Source organism: Phacochoerus africanus, chromosome 1, assembly GCF_016906955.1.
Source record: "Phacochoerus africanus isolate WHEZ1 chromosome 1, ROS_Pafr_v1, whole genome shotgun sequence".
Lineage (NCBI taxonomy): Eukaryota > Metazoa > Chordata > Mammalia > Artiodactyla > Suidae > Phacochoerus > Phacochoerus africanus.
Genome location: NC_062544.1, coordinates 45360545 through 45381893, shown reverse-complemented (window position 1 = coordinate 45381893; position 21349 = coordinate 45360545). Strand labels below are relative to the sequence as shown.

General features: G+C 38.1%; 1 protein-coding gene across 2 annotated transcripts in view; it reads right to left on the bottom strand.

The window, feature by feature from the left end:
* The window catches only part of PLPP1 (phospholipid phosphatase 1), a 98390-nt gene that overhangs the window by 20213 nt on the left and 56828 nt on the right, over positions 1 to 21349 (bottom strand). For both annotated transcript variants that reach the window (XM_047760075.1, XM_047759985.1), the window contains 2 exons: positions 13749 to 13900; positions 8204 to 8484 (listed from right to left, as the gene is read on the bottom strand). In XM_047760075.1, coding sequence (XP_047616031.1) covers positions 8204 to 8484; positions 13749 to 13900 — 433 coding nt within the window. The remainder of the gene's footprint in view (positions 1 to 8203; positions 8485 to 13748; positions 13901 to 21349) is intronic.

Sequence of the window (21349 nt, the reverse complement as noted above, 5' to 3'; positions counted from 1 at the left end):
TTCCTAGTCAGATTCGCTAACCACTGAGCCACAACAGGAACTCCACATTGTTGGTTTCTAATGAAGATGTAAAGTGTCCTTAGTTTTATGCCCCAGACTGCCTAACCAAAAACACCCCCAAAATCCAACAGATAATACTGAAACTAAGGCTAATAAAACACTGCTTGTACACTCTTAAGTCTTCAGCCTTTAATCATGCTCCTCCCTGGACCCAAGACATATTCCATCTCAATTCTACACATTCAAACCTTACTCATCCTCCAAAATGCCTCCTCTACTAGAAGTAGTATTTCCATTTTCTGATTTCATCAAGTATTTTATCTTTACTCCTTTAAGGCATGTACCACTTCTATCACCCACACAATCTCTAGTATATCTCAGCTCCGATGCGGTGGGCACCACAAGAGCAACTGGTACACCTTGATAGTTCCTACACTGCCTTAAGAGTAACAGGTATTAGTTGAATTCAGTAACTTCAAGGAATAGGGTGAAGCAGTGGTTCTCAGATCAGCAGCCAAAGCATCAGCTGAGAATGTTTTCATAGAGATGCAAATTCTTGGGTCCCACCGCAGGCCCTCTGAATCAGAAGCTCTGAGGGTAAGGTCTAGCAATCTATATTTAACAGACTGTCCACATGATTCTGATGTGGCTAATATGTGAGAAACATGGACGTAGAGGGTGGTATAAGCAATCACAGCTACAAGCTAAACTATCAGGTAGTGATATTCCAAACAGAGGAGGGAGGAAGAGGCGCTAGCCTTGAAGCCACTGCTTTTTTAAATACACTAATAACTAATGCCCATTCACAGAGTGAAGGGTCTTTTAAAATCATCCTCTTTCATTTTTCATTTTTATATTCCCATACAGAGATAACACTGAAAAGAAGGCTGTTAGGGAGTTACTGATGTGGAGCAGTAGGTTAATAATCTGGCATTGTCTCCGTGGTGGTGTGGGTTCAATTCCCGGCCCAGTGCAGTGGGTTAAGGATTCGCTGTTGCTGCAGCTGTGGTATAAAGTGGCTCAGATTGGATCCCTAGCCCAGGAACCTCCATATTCTGTGGGTGTGGCAGAAAAAAAAAGTTGTCTAGTTTATTGATACACATGTGTGAGAAATTCAGATCAGCCTGAACAAATGAAATCTTTTTGAAAGCATAAAGGCTCATCCAGTGAGAGATACAGAAGCTACACAGAAGAAGCCATTCTCTCAAAGCACAAAGCAGGTTTTACTAGATACTTACTACCACAGCCAGTCAGTCTAGTTATAATGGTTTTTCACTATTATAGAAGGCACACCCTCCAACTTCAGCTTTATTTACCTACATGTGGGCTGCACTGCTATTTTATATATAAATATCTAAGCAATATAAGCTGCCATAACCCGAAGAGAAACAACTTTGTACTGAATATCTGCTTCATATAGCCAGAGATCAGTCACTCAGAATTGATCAGGAACACTAAGTTTATGCTTAAACAAATATAATTTAAATAAAAGCCAGAAAAAGGTGAATCTCTCAAGAAGCCAGTATTTTCTATACTGTATTATCATAGTAAGTAGACCGGCTCACTGTGCACAATCTTAAATTCACCCTACCCACCAGGGTAAATATCAGCTCTCACACACTGCGATAGTGGATGTCATACAAGGCTGTGTTCCCATACCCAGGTGATAAAAAGCACTAGTTTTCAAAGCGTGATCCCAAGATCAACAAGAGCAGCAGCATCTGGGAACTTGTTCAAAATACAAACTCTCAGGCCCTACCCCCAACATTCTGAATCAAACATTTGGGGATGAAGTCCCAGAAATCTGTTTTAACAAGCCTTCCAAGGGATGCTAATGAACCACTAATGTTTTGAGGGCCACTGGTCTAGAGATTCTCTAAAGACAATCCTGGCCTGGGAAGGGAGCTACAGGTCTTCACTGCCTGGGTCCATTAGTAATTTTTTTCAAAAACTGAGAGTAGGACTTCCCGTCATAGCACAGCAGAAATGAATCCGACTAGTATCCATGAGGATGCAGGTTCGATCCCTGACTTCACTCAGTGAGTTGAGGATCCGGCGTTGCTTTGGGCTGTGGTATAGGTCACAGACATGGCTCAGATCCCACATTGCTGTGGCTGTGGTTTAAGCCAGTAGCCACAGCACTGATTTGACCCCTCGCCTGGGAATTTCCATATGTTGTGGGTGCAGCCCTAAAAAAAAAAAAAATGAAAGTAATGCTATTCTAATTGCTATAACCAATGGTAGTTGTATGTTGTACTATAAAAAATATAAGCCCCTTTTATTTCATAGTAAATTTCCAGGTATTAATTTTAAATGATGAATAGGAACTCTCTGGATATTACAATTATAAGGTATTTCATTACAGTCCATTATGTTCTCACTTCCATGTTTAGGACCCAATGGCCACCACAAACGAAGCCCAGTAAAAGTCCATCAGGGATATCAGAACACAAGAGTGCATACATGTGCAGGAGGGGAGAAAGGAGACGGAGAAAAATAAGAGAACAAATAGGAAAAAAAATCAACACCAAAACCAAAATTGCAGAAGGGTACTCTCATCCTAAGATGCAACTTTGACTCATTTATAGTCAACAAAAATGACCTATTTTGGGTGCTTATGTTCCCTTCTCTCCATCAAACATTATAATTTTATAGTTAAAAACTTACAGAGGGCAGGCTGTGGAGAGAAATAAAGTAAAAGAGCAGATTACACTATTATCCTAATAAACTTACAAATAATGTCCAAACGGAGATGTTTTTGCATTTTTGGCATCCTGACTTTAAAATTCAAGAGAAAAAGAATAGCAAGTCTTCTGCATGAACCAAAATATGCTCCACGACAGAACAGCAATGCAAACCCACAGTTATGTACCACTGCTACACAGCTCTGAAACTATCAACAACTAATTCATTCTAGAAACACTGATGGAAATCATGTTTTTCTCATAAGACACGGGTCTTCTTAAAATTTCATTTCTATGTTGATTCTCTTTTATCCTTGTTTCAGAACCACCAAACTTACCAACACATTCTCCATTGAAAACTATAGGTAATAATGACTTGTAATACACATAGCTCTGCAATTTGAGTTATCTAAGATATTCATAATGCTCTGGAAGAGAATGTTTTCCTAACCTTTACACAGGACTTTAAGTGGACAATTGCAAGTGGGTTGGTGTAGAAATGTTAAATGATGGTGTGTGAGAACCCAATGTACTTAGGTCAACAGTGCAATCAGAGTAATAGCACATGCTGGCCAATTCGGGTATACCAGGAAGAGATAGGGAGTATGACACACAGACCGAAAACGTAATTCTTTTTATACCACTGTAACTCAATTATATTATTTCAAATTTTGTTCAAACGGCTTGTGTAAGAAAGAAAAATCTCTCAATAAGATAGGTCACAAGAAAAGTCTGAGCTAAGATTTGCATGCCTGAACCAGAGAAAACAATGCATGTGTGAGGAATTGTGTCCTTAACAATCATTTACAAAACACTTTCTGGAGTTTAGGTAAACCTTTATCATCACTGTGACTTTCTTAAATTTCTTAGTGGATGGAAAACATTTGAGTTATCTTGTCTGTTTTCTGTTGGGTGATAGAGGAAATATATTCTTGGGGACATAGGCATAGTGCTTGATGGAAAAGTACGGAGTTTCATTCTAAGACTAGAATGATGAAAACCATAAAGAAGCTCAACAAACTCTAAGCAGTACAAATATAAAGCCAGAACCACAGCTAGACACATCACAGTAAAATTAGTTAAAGCAGTATGAGAGAAAACTATACATCTCATCATGGGGAACAAGATTACAACTAATAGGTGATCTCTCATCAGAAAAAATGGAAACCAGAAGACTGTGCGACAGCATACTCTATATATGGAAAGGAAAATACCATCAAAGAATTTTATATCCAGAAAAACTATTCTTGAAAAATGAAAGCAAAGATACTTCCAGACAAAAAAAGAGAATTTGTTGCTAGCAAACCTGATTCACAAAAATACTAAAGAAATTACAACAGATGGTAACTTAAATCCCAGTCCCTCTATTGTGCATTCTGGAAATCCAGTTCTATAAATAAAGAAACTTGTATTTTCCTGTATCTTTAAACTCTTAAGATCCACTACCTATTCTACTCATTAAAGAGACTTTCACTATTTCTTCTATTAATTTCTTTGAAAGCAAAAAATACAACACAGGGAGTTCCCTGGTAGCCTAGCAGTTAGGGATCCAGAAGTGTTGCTGTTATGGCTCAGGTCACTGCTGCAGTGCAGGTTTGATCCCTGGCCTGGGAACTTCCGCATGTTGTGGAAACAGCCCAAAAAAAATTACAACACAGTTTTGTTGAGTTTATAATATATATGGATGTAATATATATGACAATAATAACCCAAGCGTATGTGGAGGTTGGGGGCACAGAGCTATACTGTGTACGAAAGGCTAATTTTCCCATAAGAAAGTTAGCATTAACTTGAGGTAAAATTATGTTCAAAAAATGTAATCCCTAGAAAGACATCAAAAAATAACTGAAAAATTAGATTAAATGTCAGCAGAATACTTAAAATTTTATACCAAAGATATTTGTGCAGTACAAAAGAAAGCAATATAGGAAGAATAGAAATTAAAAGAGATTTAAAAAAGAAATTACACCTGAAACTAATATAATGTTATAATACAATGTTATATGTCAAGTGCACCTCAATTTTTTAAAAAAAAAGCAAAATGAGACAAAGAATGAAAAATAGCAAAATGGCAGACCTAAATCCACATGGATAATTACATTAAATGTGAATTAATTAAATACTCTAATCCAAAAGCAGGGATTTTTCACACTAGATTAAAAATTATCAACAAGATCTGACTTACATACTTTAAATATCCAATAAACACACTTTAAATTCAAAGATTCAAATAAACTAAAAGTTTTACTTACAGAAAATATATACTATCCAAACAAACATAAAAAGACTAAAGTGGCTATATATTGTTATCAGACAAAACAGACTTAAGACAAAGAATATATCTAGAAACAGAGGTATTTCATATAGAAAAGGGTACATACAATAGGAAAAAAGAACAGTGACAGATGTTATACACTGAACAGCAGAATCACAAAATAAATGAAACAAAAGCTGACAGAAATTAAAGAACAAAAGCAATTCAACAATTATTGAAATTTTCAAACTCCTAAGAATAACTGGCAAAAACATCTCTGTAGAAAAATTTATACAGACAGAGAATATGTGAATAACACGATCAATTTGACCTAATTTACATCTACAGAATACTCTACCATCAAACAGCAGAATATACACTTCTTCTTCAAATAGACATGGTACATTCTCGAGGACATGCTGGATAATGAAACAAACCTCAATAAATATAAAAGCATTCTAATCATACAAATTACATTGTGTTCTCTGATCACAATGTAATTAAACCAGAAATCAAACCATAGATCAAAGAGAAAAAGCACAAGAGAAATTAGAAGGTATTTCCAATTAAATGAAAATGAAGATACAACATATCAAAATCTGTGACATAGCTGTGGATTTAAGTTTCTGCCTTATGACAGTATAATATAACAAAGAAAAGAAATAAATGGCAATATGGGAGGGAAAAAAAGATGTATAACTCTTTTCATTCACAGACAATATGAATAGGAACAAAGAATATCTTGAGAAACCTATAAAAGAAGTTACTCCGACTAATAAATTGTTATATTAGCAAGGTTATAGGATACAAGGCTAATATAAAAACTGTTTGTTGTATTTCTAAACACAACAAAAAACTAGACATCAATTTTTAAAATGTTTTAGGCTTTTTCCACAGTCATCAAAACAGTGTGGTACTGGTATCAAAACAGACAGACCAATGGAACAGAATAGAGAATCCGGAAATAAACCCTGACACCTATGGTCAATTAATCTTTGACAAGGGAGGCAAGAATATAAAATGGGAAAAAGAAAGTCTATTCAGCAAGCATTGCTGGGAAACCTAGACAGCTGCATGCAAAGCAATGAGACTAGAACACACCCTCACACCATGCACAAAAATAAACTCAAAATGGCTGAAAGACTTAAATATAAGACAGGACACCATCAAACTCCTAGAAGAGAACACAGGCAAAACACTCTCTGACATCAACATCATGAATGTTTTCTCAGGTCAGTCTCCCAAAGCAATAGAAATTAGAGCAAAAATAAACCCATGGGACCTCATCAAACTGAAAAGCTTTTGCACAGCAAAGGAAACCCAAAAGAAAACAAAAAGACAACTTACAGAATGGGAGAAAATAGTTTCAAATGATGCAACCGACAAGGGCTTAATCTCTAGAATATATAAACAACTTATACAACCCAACAGCAAAAAAAGCCAATCAATCAATGGAAAAATGGGCAAAAGACCTGAACAGACATTTCTCCAAAGAAGATATACAGATGACCAGCAAACACATGAAAAAATGCTCAACATCGCTGATTATAAGAGAAATGCAAATCAAAACTACCATGAGATACCACCTCACACCAGTCAGAATGGCCATCATTAATAAATCCACAAATAACAAGTGCTGGAGGGGGTGTGGAGAAAAGGGAACCCTCCTACACTGTTGGTGGGAATGTCAACTGGTACAGCCACTATGGAGAACAGTTTGGAGATACCTTAGAAATCTATCCATAGAACTTCCATATGACCCCACAATCCCACTCTTGGGCATCTATCCGGACAAAACTCTACTTAAAAGAGACACGCGCACTCGCATGTTCATTGCAGCACTATTCACAATAGCCAGGACATGGAAACAACCCAAATGTCCATTGACAGAGGACTGGATTCGGAAGATGTGGTATCTATACACAATGGAATACTACTCAGCCATAAAAAAGAATGACATAATGCCATTTGCAGCAACATGGATGGAACTAGAGAATCTCATACTGAGTGAAATGAGCCAGAAAGACAAAGACAAATACCATAGGATATCACTTATAACTGGAATCTAATATCCAGCACAAATGAACATCTCCTCAGAAAAGAAAATCATGGACGTGGAGAAGAGACTTGTGGCTGCCTGATGGGAGGGGGAGGGAGTGGGAGGGATCGGGAGCTTGGGCTTATCAGACACAACTTAGAATAGATTTACAAGGAGATCCTGCTGAATAGCATTGAGAACTTTGTCTAGATACTCATGTTGCAACAGAACAAAGGGTGGGGGAAAAATGTAATTGTAATGTATACATGTAAGGATAACCTGACCCCCTTGCTGTACAGTGGGAAAATAAAAAAATTATATAAAAAAAAATTTTTATACTAAAATATATAAATAAAGACAAAGAGGTTAAGCAGTGAGGTTGAATGACTTGCTCTTAGCCACAGTGAATAAGCCGTAGAGTTATGTCTCAAGTCTAGATTCGTGTGAATCAAACCTAGCCTTGTCTTGATGAACACAGTTCAGTATCATATAGTCCTTGGAACCAAAACCTTCTCAAGAACAGCTCTCTTAAGACACATTCAAATAATTTCATTTTCTTCTCTGAGAATTTAAGCCTCACTCAGTGGATTAAGGATCTGGCATTGCCACAATCTGCAGTGTAAGTCACAATGCAGCTCAGATCCGGTGTTGCTGGGGCTGTGGTGTAGGCTGACAGGTGCAGCTCTGATTCAACCCCTAGACCCGGGAATGTCCATATGCCACAGGTGTGGCCATAGAAAGCAAAAAAAAGTAAGCAAACTATAATCCATAGGGCAGTCTACGAGTTATAGTTTGTTTATGTAATCATTAAAGTTTCACTGGAACACAGCCACACCCATTCATTCAGGATTGTCTCTGACTGCTTCTTCCCTGCTACAAAGGCAAAGTTACTGGATAGTGGTCAATATACAGCCCAGAAAGTCTAAAATACTTACTATCTGGCACTTAAAAAAAAAAGTTTCCTGACCTGGGACTGCATGATCTAAAAGGTTCCTTTTACATTATTATACACTGATAATGAAAAGAGCTGCTTAAATGCTCTTAAGTATAGGAATAAAATGGGAAAAAAGAATAAGTAGCAAAAATAGATCAAACACGATCTCGATTCACCTCCTAGAGATTATACTAGCTTCCTCTCTAAGCTAGCGGATAGCTCATCCCCCAATCACTGAAACCTTCTATTCCAAGAATACACAAGATAAAACAAGCATTAAAAATTTAACGCACCTGCCCTCCTTCACTTTTTGTGCATTCCCTCGACATATGTAGTTTTCAATGTAACCATCACTGCAGTTGATTTTTGACCAGTCTGGGTCACAAACATCCAAGAAGTGAGGCCGCAGCCTGCCTATTGAATACTTGGCAATGTCAGTCAGGGACTGACTAGCAGCTGCACCAAATAAAAATGTTCCAATGGCTTTGTAAATAGTGGCTATGTAGTTATTCCTGATAAAGGAATTCGAGTGCAAGAGGTTAAAGTAAACAGACAGGGTTTCTCCAACAATCATCTGAAAAAGAAACAGAAAAACAATGTTAAAGCAGCAACCGGGCACTTTAAACGAAGTAAAACAGAAAATAAAATGGTAAATCACAGTAAAATATTTGTTTTAAAAAACACCTTCCTCTTTTTTTCCTTTTCAAATGGAGAGCAACTTAAAACATCTAATTCCAGACCACAAAAAAAGGTGTTAGATCAATTGATACCTTACAAAGCAGTAGCTAAGCCAAAATAGTTTGTCTACATTTTTTTTGACAGAAAAGACCTTATTTCTTTTCTTCTATTCAAATAAACTGGGTCTTAATAAGTAGACAATGATGTATCCATGGAGGACAGAAAACATGGTTTGTTCAAAGAATAAAAACTTCACCAATTAGAATATCTGACAGAGTCTGCATTTTCATCAAACAGTCCTAGAATCAAAAACATCCATCATGTTAAAAAGGGTAAAATAGTTTCAAAGAGAGAAAAAGCTACTATAATAAAAGCAGGGATGTAACACTGAAGCCAAAGGGTACAGAGGGCAAAGATCAGCTGACAAGGCCTCCCAGTCCTGCCTCTCCAGGAAACCTTCAGGGCCAGCTTCCCTCACAAGTCTCATTAAAAGACCAAACACACACTTGACATTCTTCTCCAAGAAAACATTTCAAGTGACACCGTCCTCTTTCTTTTTCACTGACTCTTGTAAAATGGGAGTTACAGCCTTCCCAGATTCTAGTTGAGTGTGTATGTGAGCACACAGCAGTATAATGAGTTTAAAGGCATAAAAAGGTTTCCAAATACTTTCCAAGTTCATAGATCAATACCCAAAGAAATTTTAAAGTATCAAATAACATTATAAAAAATTACATCTGCTGATAAGATATGCCACACTCTAGCTACCTGAGACCAAAATAAACTCTTAAACAAAAATGATCTGCTTGCTATTTTATATTGGGGGTGGATATAAATCACAAAGTTTCACTTAAGAGTTCCACCCGCTAGTCTTAAATTTACATAAACAATTTTACAAAGCATTCAAACATTTCCATTTAGTGAGGACTGTCTTCAGAGTGAGTCTCAGCAAAGGTGAAATAAATGGCTGCCTCCTAAAAGGGATTTCAAACATTTTCTTCATTTGGCTCACTGGCTCCTGGAATTCCAAAATTAGAATGTTGTAACTTTGACAACTAGACTGTGAACTCTACAAAAGCAAGAATGAATTTTTAGTCACAGTGACCTAAAATAGAGCTGGTGGTCAATGAATTTCAACTGAAGGTGCTACCTCTGGGTAAAAAGTGAACACTCTTAGTTTAACTAACACATTAAGCCTCACAGAAATGTATTCCTTGTTATAATCCTTAATGTGAATGACCATTTCTGAGAACAGGTCTCAGAGGAGAAGAAAACCAACTGTACTTCTGGGGATATCATAACTCTGCAATTGTGCTTGGGGTCCTCCACTATGACCATACCAGAGGCCTTGTATTAAAATATAGAGAGTTTCCTTGGACTGTTACAGTGTTCCAGCAGCTGCCTTGATGGATTAGTAGCAAAAAAGGATTTCTCTACTGTTTTGCTATGGAGTTGATCTTTGATAATTTAAAACATATACCAAACAGGGAGTTCCCATTGTGGCACAGCAGAAACGAATCTAACTAGTATTCATGAGGATACAGGTTTGATCTCTGGCCTCGCTCTGTGGGCTAGGGATCTGGCATTGCTGTGAGCTCTGGTGTAGGTCGCAGAAGCAGCTCAGACCCCGAATTGCTGTGGCTGTGGTGTAGGCCAACAGCTGCAGCTCTGATTCAACCTCCAAATGCCCTGGGTGCAGCTCTAAAAAGTAAATATATCTGTGTATACACCCCGACTCCCAAATAGGAGTTCCTGTTTGGTTCAGCAGTAACGAACCCAATTAGTATCCATGAGGACTCGGGTTCAATCCTCACTCAGTGGGTTAAGGGTCCAGCATTGCCATGAGCTGCAGTGTAGGCTGCAGACGAAGCTCGGATCTGGCATTGCTATGGCTGTGGTGTAGGCCAGCAGCTACAGCTCTGATTTGACCCCTAGCCTGGGAACTTCCACATGGGTGCAGCCCTAAAAAGACAAAAACGAGACAAATAAATAAAATGTATGCCAAATATATTAATCTAAACTACAATTTGAGCAGTTGAAACTTCCACATCTCAGCTGTCAGCTCTTCTTGCATAAGCACTCAACTGTTTTCCAAAACGAAGTATTGATCTTTGAGAGTCTTCCTAGTCATAATGATCACTGTTTAGAGCCATTCAAACCCTGGTTTTTGCCACTGATGACTAAAAATAAATTCATTAGGAACATTCAGAGCACTAGGCACAGATTAAAAGCTGATCTACAGAAGTAGTATATGCTGAAACTTAACTCTTAATACTGGGGAAGGGTGGAGGGGATTCTAAAACTAAAATGCTATCAACTTAACATCATGTTTTATTAAGCACTCCATCTTTATTGAGAAGAATGGACAATGGAGATGTTCTAAATCAGTTCTAAATTAAATGCAGGGATATATCTGTGCATTTCACCTATACATGAGAGCCATATTTTCATTTCATTTTACTACCTTATCCTGCCCTTTGAGCCATTTATGCTAACTCAGCCTCTGGTAAAGTCCACAAGTAAGCTAACTGTGTGCCCTAATCTTAGAGCTGGGACTACTTGTCATGCATTTTTTATTCAGATTCTAAAGATAGGATAAATTATTAAAGAACTAAAGATAATGTTTAGGCAGGGTTCCTCTTACGGTTCAGTGGTAATGAACCCAATTAGTATTCATGAGGATGCGGGTTTGATCCCTGGCCCCCCTCAGTGAGTTAAGGATCCAGCATTGCCACAGAGCTGTTGTGTAGTTCACAGACATAGCTTGGATCCTGTGTTGCTGTGGCACAGCTGGCAGCTGCAGGTCCAATTCAACCCCTAGCCTGGGAGCCTCCATCTGCTGCAGGAGCGGCCCTAAAAAGACAAAAAAAATTACCTAAATCAGTGTGATTCAACCATTTAAAACCTATGCACTACAATATTTTTTCACTATCTCCCTTCATATCTCCACCAACCAAGATGATTTTATACACCTGTAAACTGTCACTATAGTTACATGTCTTTCAGTCAGAAGTCTAAAATCCTTTCCAAAAGAATAGTCTAAAATCTCTCCTTCCAAAATATCTCTAAATGCCTCCATTCCCTTTACTCTCTCCAAAATCTCTCTCCAAAAAAAGTCAAAATGGTCTCATCAGACCAGATTTTGATCACCAAAATCTTACCTTTTCCGTAGTATCTGACATCACTGACCATTTGGTCCTTATTGAAATTCCCCTTTGGCTTTTGAGAAACTATATTAATTCTGATTCTCTACTAGGCTCCCTCAATTACTAACATATTTGTGGTTCATTTGCAAATCATGTCAAAGGCCTGGTGTGAAGTCCCAATTAGAATCCTGATTTTTTTTTAAAGACATGATTTACTTTCTAGAAAATAAAATTAAACATATACAAGTCTAGCGAAGTGCTACCTGCAAAAAGCTGAGTTAATAAACAGAAATTATTTTAAATTAGTACATAAAACCACTTCCCTAAGCTGTGTCTTTGTTGATTCGATTGATATGAAAATAGTACTTTTATAGCACTTTTCAACAAGTCTGTTCTTTTTCAAGAAAACTACATTCAACCTTCTTGCAGGTGATGGTGAAACAATAAAAACTTCCAAGTTAATAAACTATAAAAATTTTTTTTGATAACTGAATATCTGTCAGGCCCTGTGCTTGCTGTGCAGGCTACACACAACCACATGGTGCCCAGCACCAGCACCCTATCTTATTGTGGGCCTCTGGTCTATAGCAAGTGTCTATACTTCTGCTTGTGCAGCATCTTTCTTAGACACAAAGACAAGCAGAACTGAAAGAGAAGTACATTTGCAGCAGTGTTTGAGTACTTGAATCTTTGTCCGAAATCAGCTACTATCTGCCTAGGAATCCTACTAAAATGTTTCTATGTAAAGAGCTAGTAATCTCTCAGAAACATGTTCTTTTAAGAAGATCCTATTCCTACTCCTTCCTTAATGCAAAGATCATAGGCATGGATTTCTTTCTTTTAATAGTAAAAACTCAGTGTAAAATCTGTCTCGATTAAAGGGACCACTGATTTCTTAAAATTTCACTATACAGTAGAAGAGTCACCAATGTCACAACATAATCACTCCAGTTTCATTCCAGCATCTATGACATGCCAGGCTCCACAGCAAGCAGTGAGGATGCAAGATGAACAAGGCACCATCTCTGCCTTCAAGGAACTTCCAGGCTTGTGAAACAAGTATCTGTATAGCAGAGGTTTTGTTTTATGAATTACATACTGCAAATTATGAGTTAACTTTCAGTGCTAATAAGGAGCTGTGATCATTCTGCAGTAAGAGGTTTACATTTTTAAATTAGGAAGTTTTGTTTTGCTTTTTAATAAACTCCAAAACAGACAAGATATATATGCTATTATCTTTTGGCTTATCTCCTGGTTGAGACCATATTTCTGCTTTTACCATTAACTCTAATTTCTGAAGTTACAAGCTATGGAACATAAACCTAATTAAATTCATAGACTCTCTCAGTTAAGAGAGTGTAACAATCACCTAGTCCAATCACTTAAAGTCTTTTCCCCAGAGCACATTCTCTAAGCATTCTCACCCAAAATCCTAGAAAACTAGGTTTTAGTTTTAGTACCAGTGTACTGTATTTTAGTACCAGTAAAAATTCTTTCGTGTTCGCTGCTAATTATATATATAGAACTTAAGTGTTTATCTCCCATTTCTGCCATTATGTAAAAAAATTCTTTAAATTAAATGTGGGTTAAACGAAGTCTTAACATTAGTTAGCACATTTTCTTTTCCAGAACTCAGTAACTAGAAGCCGGTTCATAGACACGGTTTCAATAAGTTATAAAACAATATCCAAGTATAATGTATAATAGAAATACATTGATATAATAGTTATCTATTGCATTATTACTGAAACAACAGCAAATTAGAACTCTACAAAATCACAATGACTTGGAGGAGATTAGCATAAAGCCTACATATATTCAGTAAGGTTCTCCTAATTACACATTGTTACCCTTTTGGACCCACTTAAAATAGCTGAGATTATTTTGATTAAATAACATTAAAGGTTAAAAAAACATTGTTTTAGATGGTTATACATTCAATCATTAACATATTAACACAAAATTAAGCCAGTTGCCCAAAAGTGATAAACTTGGAAAAGTGGATTTAACTTACAACGATAATACTGAATGGAATGATTATTCCACCTAATAATGGATAAGGTATGGTGTCTTCTTTGTAAGGGTACTTGATGGACTCATCATTACAGAATAATCCTCGTTGGAAGGGGGTATGCCTTGAAGTAAGAATTGCAAAAGGCAATCCAGCTAGCAAAAGGAATAAATGAAAATATCATTAAAAAGAAAATATCAAAACTAATTAATTGCAATAATAATCCCACAGACTGTGTTTAAAAATACATTTGCCATGAAAATAAATAAGAGCACATGGAAAAAGGAAATGTAGCAATGCATGCAACAGAAGTTAGAAAAATTACAGCTCAGGGTAAGATCTTTCTTCTACAGAGAACAATGACTCCAAGTCCTCTATTAGCCAATTTAACCAAGAGCAACTTCTTCCCTTCGTTTCTGCTGAAAGACTCTAAACTGATTTTAGGGAAAAGAACCTCTTTTCATGCTCTTGTTGTCATTTAATCATAGGGGATTTTTTCAACACTATTTCCAAACCAGAATTTTGCTTCCAAAGGAACAAAGCATTTCGGCATTCCCCATTTTATCTTGATATTACTATCACATTTAGATAGGTCACTGTCTTTGGCTAAGTTATCACAGTATCTAAATATAATATATCCACTTGTTTCTATACTGTATACAGCAAGTTTAGAGGTGCTGTGATAAGGAGTGTGAATTTAAACCAAGTTTCTTAACAAAAGACAGCCAAACGGAATCAAGCACAAAAGCACCTAAAAGACAATTCTTTCTTTCTTCATTACCACTGTTTTCCCTATAGATCATGTCTCACACTCACGTCCTAAAATGTCTAAATTTTTCCCTAAATATGAACTTGAAGAATTCAGGCCTCCTTCATTTCATTCACTGCACCCAGCCATTCTGATTACTACTACAGCATACTGACTAGGACTGATTTCTAAGAGACAGAACTTAGCAGAAACCCTCAACATGAGATCTGCTTTAAACTTTTCCAAGTATGGAAGATTCTTTCCCTAAGTGACCCATTCTCCCAATAGTAATAAGCATAACTACTAACTAACACAACACACTCACCGTATATTCAAGTGTTCTTTCCATGAAACACCAAGTCTTCATGACCATTTACAGTTCTCGTAAATGCCATTAACCCCTAAAGACTCAATGACAACCAAGCCTCTGCCACTCTGCCTGATGTGTACACAACAAATATTAAATATACTCAATATGCAAAGGCCAAATGAAAAGCAGAAGCACATTGCTGGTTCTCTTTATTTATCTTGCTATTTTCCATTCTGACTCCGAATACATGAACCAAAGTTTATTTGTGTTAGCCAATTTACCAAGTTGTCAACCCATAAGAAGTCTTTACTATGCGAAAAGCGGCCAATAAGGTAGTACAGGAAGACCCTACGCTCGTTCCACCATGAGGACACTGCTAAGCCAGGCACCATTTCAGAATCCTCCCTCTAGCCAATCAATGCCAAACTAGGCCTGCTCACCAGATGGCACCAACCCCTGGCCAGGCAGCTAGGTGGGCTAGAACACAGACTTACCCACCCAAAGGCTGTCTACTGTAGAACCCCCCTAAGCCCTCAGCCACCCCAGGACATGACCCCACCCACTATAGGAGCCAGCCCCATCCACAAGTGGGCTTCCACTAGCCCTGGGACCTCTGGAAACCATCACACACCATATAACTAGTTATTTGGCTCAGCTCCATCCACCAGTGGGCCAGCACTAGCCCTGGTCCTGGCCTCACACACTGGGGGTCAGGCACCAGCACCATGATCTGACGGGTCCCACCCTACCCATTCCACCATCCCTGGAATCCCAAGGCCCTGCAGTCAAAATCCCTGGGCTTCAGCACTGCCCACGGTGGTCCAACATCAGCTCCAGAACCTTCAGGCCCCACAGCCAAAGATCCCGAGACCTGATTCTGTCCATCAGAGGGCAGGCACTAGCCCCAGGTCCTCCCAGACCCCAATACTGCCCATAATGCAAGTCCCAGATCACCACAGCACCAAAGTGAGTTGAATTAAAGATCTGGCTCTCCCCCAGTAGTAGTCTGGCCCTGCCCAACAGCACGCCAACACCAGCTCCAGGACTCCTTGGGCCCCTCAGCCACCCATGTCAGGATCCAGTCCAACCACCTGCAGCCATTACCAGGACAAGAGGCCATGCAGTCAGCCAGGCCACAAACCAACCCCAACCACCACCAAGTCCCACATGGGCAGGGCATGGCAACCAACAGGACTAAGAGTCACTCACACCTACCAGTGTACCCATAGTTGTCAGCCAGCCACAAAAAAGGGACCCATGCAGCCCACATAGAGGGCACCCCTAGAACATGTAGCTCTGATGACCACAGGGAAGTGTGCTGCTGGACCACATAGGATATTTCCTATATAGTGCCACTTCTCCAAGATCAGGAAATGTAACCAACCTACCAAATATATAGGTATAAAAACAGTAAATTTGGCAAATGGAGATGGCAGAGAAATACATTCCAAATGAAGAAACAAAATAAAATCCCATAAGAAGAACTAAGTGAAGTGGAGATAAGCAAGGTACCTGAAAAAAGAGTTTAAGGTAATGATCATAAAGATGCTCAAAGAACTTGGGAAAAATGGATGAACAGAGTGAGAAGTTAGAAGTTTTTTACAGAGTTAGAATATATAGAGAAGAACCAAAAAAGAGCTGAAGAATACAATATCTGAAATAAAAAAAGGAATCAACTGTAGATTAGATGATACAGAGGAATGGATCAATGAACTAGAAGATACGATAGTGGAAATCACTGTAACTGAAGAGAAAAAAGAAAAAACAAATGAGGACAGTTTAAAAGATCTTTGGGAAAACATCAAGTTTATTAACATCCACATTATAAGGGTCTCAGATGGAGAAGAGAGAAAGAAAAGAACAGAGAACATATCTAAAGACATTAAGAGCTGAAAACTTCCCTAATCTGGGATAGGAAATAGGTACCTAGGTCCGGGAAGCACAGAGTCCCCAACAGGACCCACCCTAAAAGGACCACACCAAGAAGATTATAATTAAAATGGCAAAAATTAAAAACAAAGAGAGAACATTGAAAAGAGCAAGGTAAAAAGCAACAAGTTACATTCAAGGGAACCCTCATGAGGCTATCAGCTAACTTTTCAACAGAAACTCTACAAGACAGAAAGGAGTGACCCAATGTATTTAAAGTGATGAAAAGTAGAGAGTTCCCTTGTGATACATCAGGTTAAGGATCTGGCATTGTCCACTGCAGCAGCTCAGGTCACTGCTGTGCAGTATGGGCTCAATTCCTTGTCTAGGAACTTTCACAAGCTGAAGGTACAGTCAAAAAATAAAATGATGAAAAGTAAAAACCTTCAAAAAAAGAATACTCTACCTGACAACACTTTTACTCAGATTTGAAAGAGAGATCAAAAGTTTTACAGACAAGCAATTGCTAAAAGAGTTCACTACAAGGAAACCAAATTTACAAGAAATGTTAAAGAGACTTCTCTAAGAGGAAAAGAAAAGGCCAAAATTAAAAAAATGAAAACTATTTAAAGAAAAATCTCATTAGTAAAGGCAAATATACAGTAAAGGTAGTAGATCAAGCATGTGTAAAGCTAGTAGGAAGGTTAAAAGACAAAAGTAAAAGCAGTAAAGGTCATCTGTATATCCAAAATAAGTAAAAGGGGGGTTCACAAAAGGATGTAAAACATGGTATCATAAACAGTGAACAAGAGGGGGGAGTAAAAATGAAGGGTGTTAAAATGCACTCCAACTTAAGAGATCTGAAACTTAAAAAAAAGATACACACACACTCACACACCACATGGTAACCACAAACAAAAAAATCTATAATAGATATACACACAAAAGTGAAAAGAGTCCAAACATAACACTAAAGATAGTCATCAAATCACAAGGAAAGACAGTAAATAAGAAATATACAAAAAAGAACCATAGAACAACTCCAAAACAATTAACAAAATGGCACTGGGTAATACATATCAATAGTTACTTTGAATGTAAATGGACTAAATGCTCTAATTGAAAGACTTAAGAGTAGCTGAATACATAAAAAACAAGACCTGGCACAGTGGTTAACGAATCCAACTAGGAACCATGAGGTTGTGGGTTCAGTCCCTGCCCTTGCTCAGTGGGTTAACGATCTGGCGTTACTGAGCTGTGGTGTAGGTCACAGACGTGGCTCGGATCCCGCATTGCTGTGGCTCTGGCATAGGCCGGTGGCTACAGCTCCGATTCGACCCCTAGCCTGGGAACCTCCATATGCCGCGGGAGCAGCAGCCACTATGGAGAACAGTTTGGAGATACCTTAGAAATCTATACATAGAACTTCCATATGACCTCGCAATCCCACTCTTGGGCATCTATCTGGACAAAACTCTACTTAAAAGAGACACGTGCACCCGCATGTTCATTGCAGCATTATTCACAATAGCCAGGACATGGAAACAACCCAAATGTCCATCAACAGAGGATTGGATTCGGAAGATGTGGTATATATACACAATGGAATACTACTCAGCCATAAAAAAGAATGACATAATGCCATTGGCAGCAACATGGATGGAGCTAGAGAATCTCATACTGAGTGAAATGAGCCAGAAAGACAAAGACAAATACCCTACGATATCACTTATAACTGGAATCTAATATCCAGCACAAATGAACATCTCCTCAGAAAAGAAAATCATGGACTTAGAGAAGAGACTTGTGGCTGCCTGATGGGAGGGGGAGGGAGTGGGAGGGATCGGGAGCTTGGGTTATCAGACACAACTTAGAATAGATTTACAAGGAGATCCTGCTGAATAGCATTGAGAACTTTGTCTAGATACTCATGTTGCAACAGAAGAAAGGGTGGGGGAAAAATGTAATTGTAATGTATACATGTTAGGACCCCCTTGCTGTACAGTGGGAAAATAAAGAAAAAAAAAAGAAATAACTAAAAAGACAAAAAATAAAAAATAAAACAAGACCTATATATATGCTGCCTACAAGAGATGCACTTTTGATCTAAAGACACATAGAGACTAAAAATGAGAGAATTGAAAAAAGTAGTCCCACACTTATATGGGCATTACTCTATGACAAAGAAAGCAAGAATATACAATGGGGAAAAGACAGCCCCTTCAATGAAGAGTGTTGGAAAACTGGACAGTTACATACAAAAGAATCAAACTGGACCTTCTCACACAATGCACAAAAATAATCTAAATGGATTAAAGACTTAAAGATCTAACCATAAAACTTCTAGAAGAAAACATAGACAGTAACCTCTTTGACATTAGTTGTGGCAACTTTTTTTTTTTTTTTTGGTAATGTTTCCTCAGGCAAGAGAGACAAAAGCAAATTAGACATTAAATGAGACTACATCAAACTGAAAAGCTTTTGCACAGTTAACTATCAACAAAACAAAAAGACCACTTACTGAATAGGAGAAGATATTTGCAAATGATATATCTGATAAGGGGTTAATATAGTAAGTGAACAAAAAAACTCATATAACTTGACCTGAAAAAAATCTGATTTAGAAATGGGCAGAGGATCTAAATAGACATTTTTCTAAAGAAAACATACAGATAGTCAACAGACACATGAAAAGATACTCAACATTAGTAATCATCTAGGAAATGCAAATCAAAATCACAATGAGATGTCATTTCACAACTGTCACAACAGCTATTATCCAAAAGACAACAAATAACAAGTGTTGGAAAGGATGTGGAGAAATGGGAACCCTTACAAACTGTTAGTCGGAATGTAAACTGGTGCAGCCACTATAGAGCACAGTATGGCGGTTCCTCAAAAAAACTAAATATGGAACTACCATATGACCCAGCAATTCCACTCCTGGGTGTTTACCTGAAGAAACAAAAAATGCTAATTAGAAAAGATATATGCACCCCTGTGTTCACTGCAGCATTATTTACAATAGCCAAGAAATGAAAGCAACCTAAGTGCCCACCAAGAGATGAAAGGATAAAAAAGATGTGACACACACACACACGTATATATATGAATACTAGCCATAAAAAGAACAAAATAGGAGTTCCCGTCGTGGCGCAGTCGTTAACAAATCCGACTAGGAACCATGAGGTTGCGGGTTCGGTCCCTGCCCTTGCTCAGTGGGTTAACGATCCGGCGTTGCCGTGAGCTGTGGTGTAGGTTGCAGACGCGGCTCGGATCCCGAGTTGCTGTGGCTCTGGCGTAGGCCGGTGGCTACAGCTCCGATTCGACCCCTAGCCTGGGAACCTCCATGTGCTGCGGGAGCGGCCCAAGAAATAGCAGCAACAACAACAACAACAATACAACAACAACAAAGACAAAAAAAGACAAAAAAAAAAAGAACAAAATAATGCCATAGACCTAGAGGATATTATACTAAGTGAAATAAGTCAGACAGAGAAAGGCAAATACTGTATGATCTCATATGTAGAATCTAAAATAAAAAACAAGGGAGTTCCCATTGTGGCGCACTGGAAAACAAATCTGAACAGTATCCACGAGGATGTGGGTTCTATCCCTGGCCTCGCTCAGTGGGTTGGGGTTCTGGCATTGCATTGACCTATGGTGTAGGTTGCAGACATGGCTTAGATCCCGAGTTGCTGTGGCTGTGGCGTAGGCCCGTAGCCATAGCTCCCATTCGACCCCTACCCTGGGAGCTTCCATATGCCATGGGTGCAGCCCTAGGAATCAAAACAAACAAACAAAAAAAACAAAAACAAAACAAAAAAAAAAAACACAACATAAACCAAGTCCTAGACACAGAGCACAAACAGGCGATTGTTAGAGGGAGGGTGTTCAGGTAAGGAGAGAAATAAATGAGAGATTAAATGGCACTAACTTTCAGTTACAAAATAAATGAGTTACAGGTATGAAATGTATAATGTGGGAATATAGTCAATAATTATATCTTTACATGGTTACAAATGACAATTAGACTTATCATAGTGATCATTTTGAAATGTATAGAAATATTGAATCACTATATTGTATACCAGAAACTAACATAAACTTGTGGGTCAATTATACTTCAAACTAACAAACTCACAAAGAGACAAGATTCGTAGCTACTACAGGCACTGGTTGGGGGTGGGGGGGAAGAATCAGATGAAGGTAGTCAAAAGGTACAAACTTCCATTTATAAGATAAATATGTACTAGTAATGCAATGTGCAACATGATAAAGAATATTAACACTGCTGTTACTTTATAAATGGTTAAGAGTTCATCCTAAGAGTTCTTTTTTGTCTTCATTAAAATTTTTTTCATTTTTTAACGTTGTATTGAAGTATAGCTAATTTACAAGGTTGTGACAATTTCTGCTATACAACAAAGTGATCCAGTTATACATGTACACACATTCATTCTGACTCTTTTTCCACATAGCTCATCATAAAATACTGGGTAAAGTTCTCTGTGCTACACAGCAGGTCCCCATTGGCTAATCATTCTATATACCTTAGTGTGCATATGCCAATCCCAACACTCCTGGTCCATCCCTCTCCCCCCTCACGTGTTCCCTTTGGTAACCATAGGACTGTTTTCAAAGTCGGTGAGTCTATTTCTATTCTGCAAAAAAAGT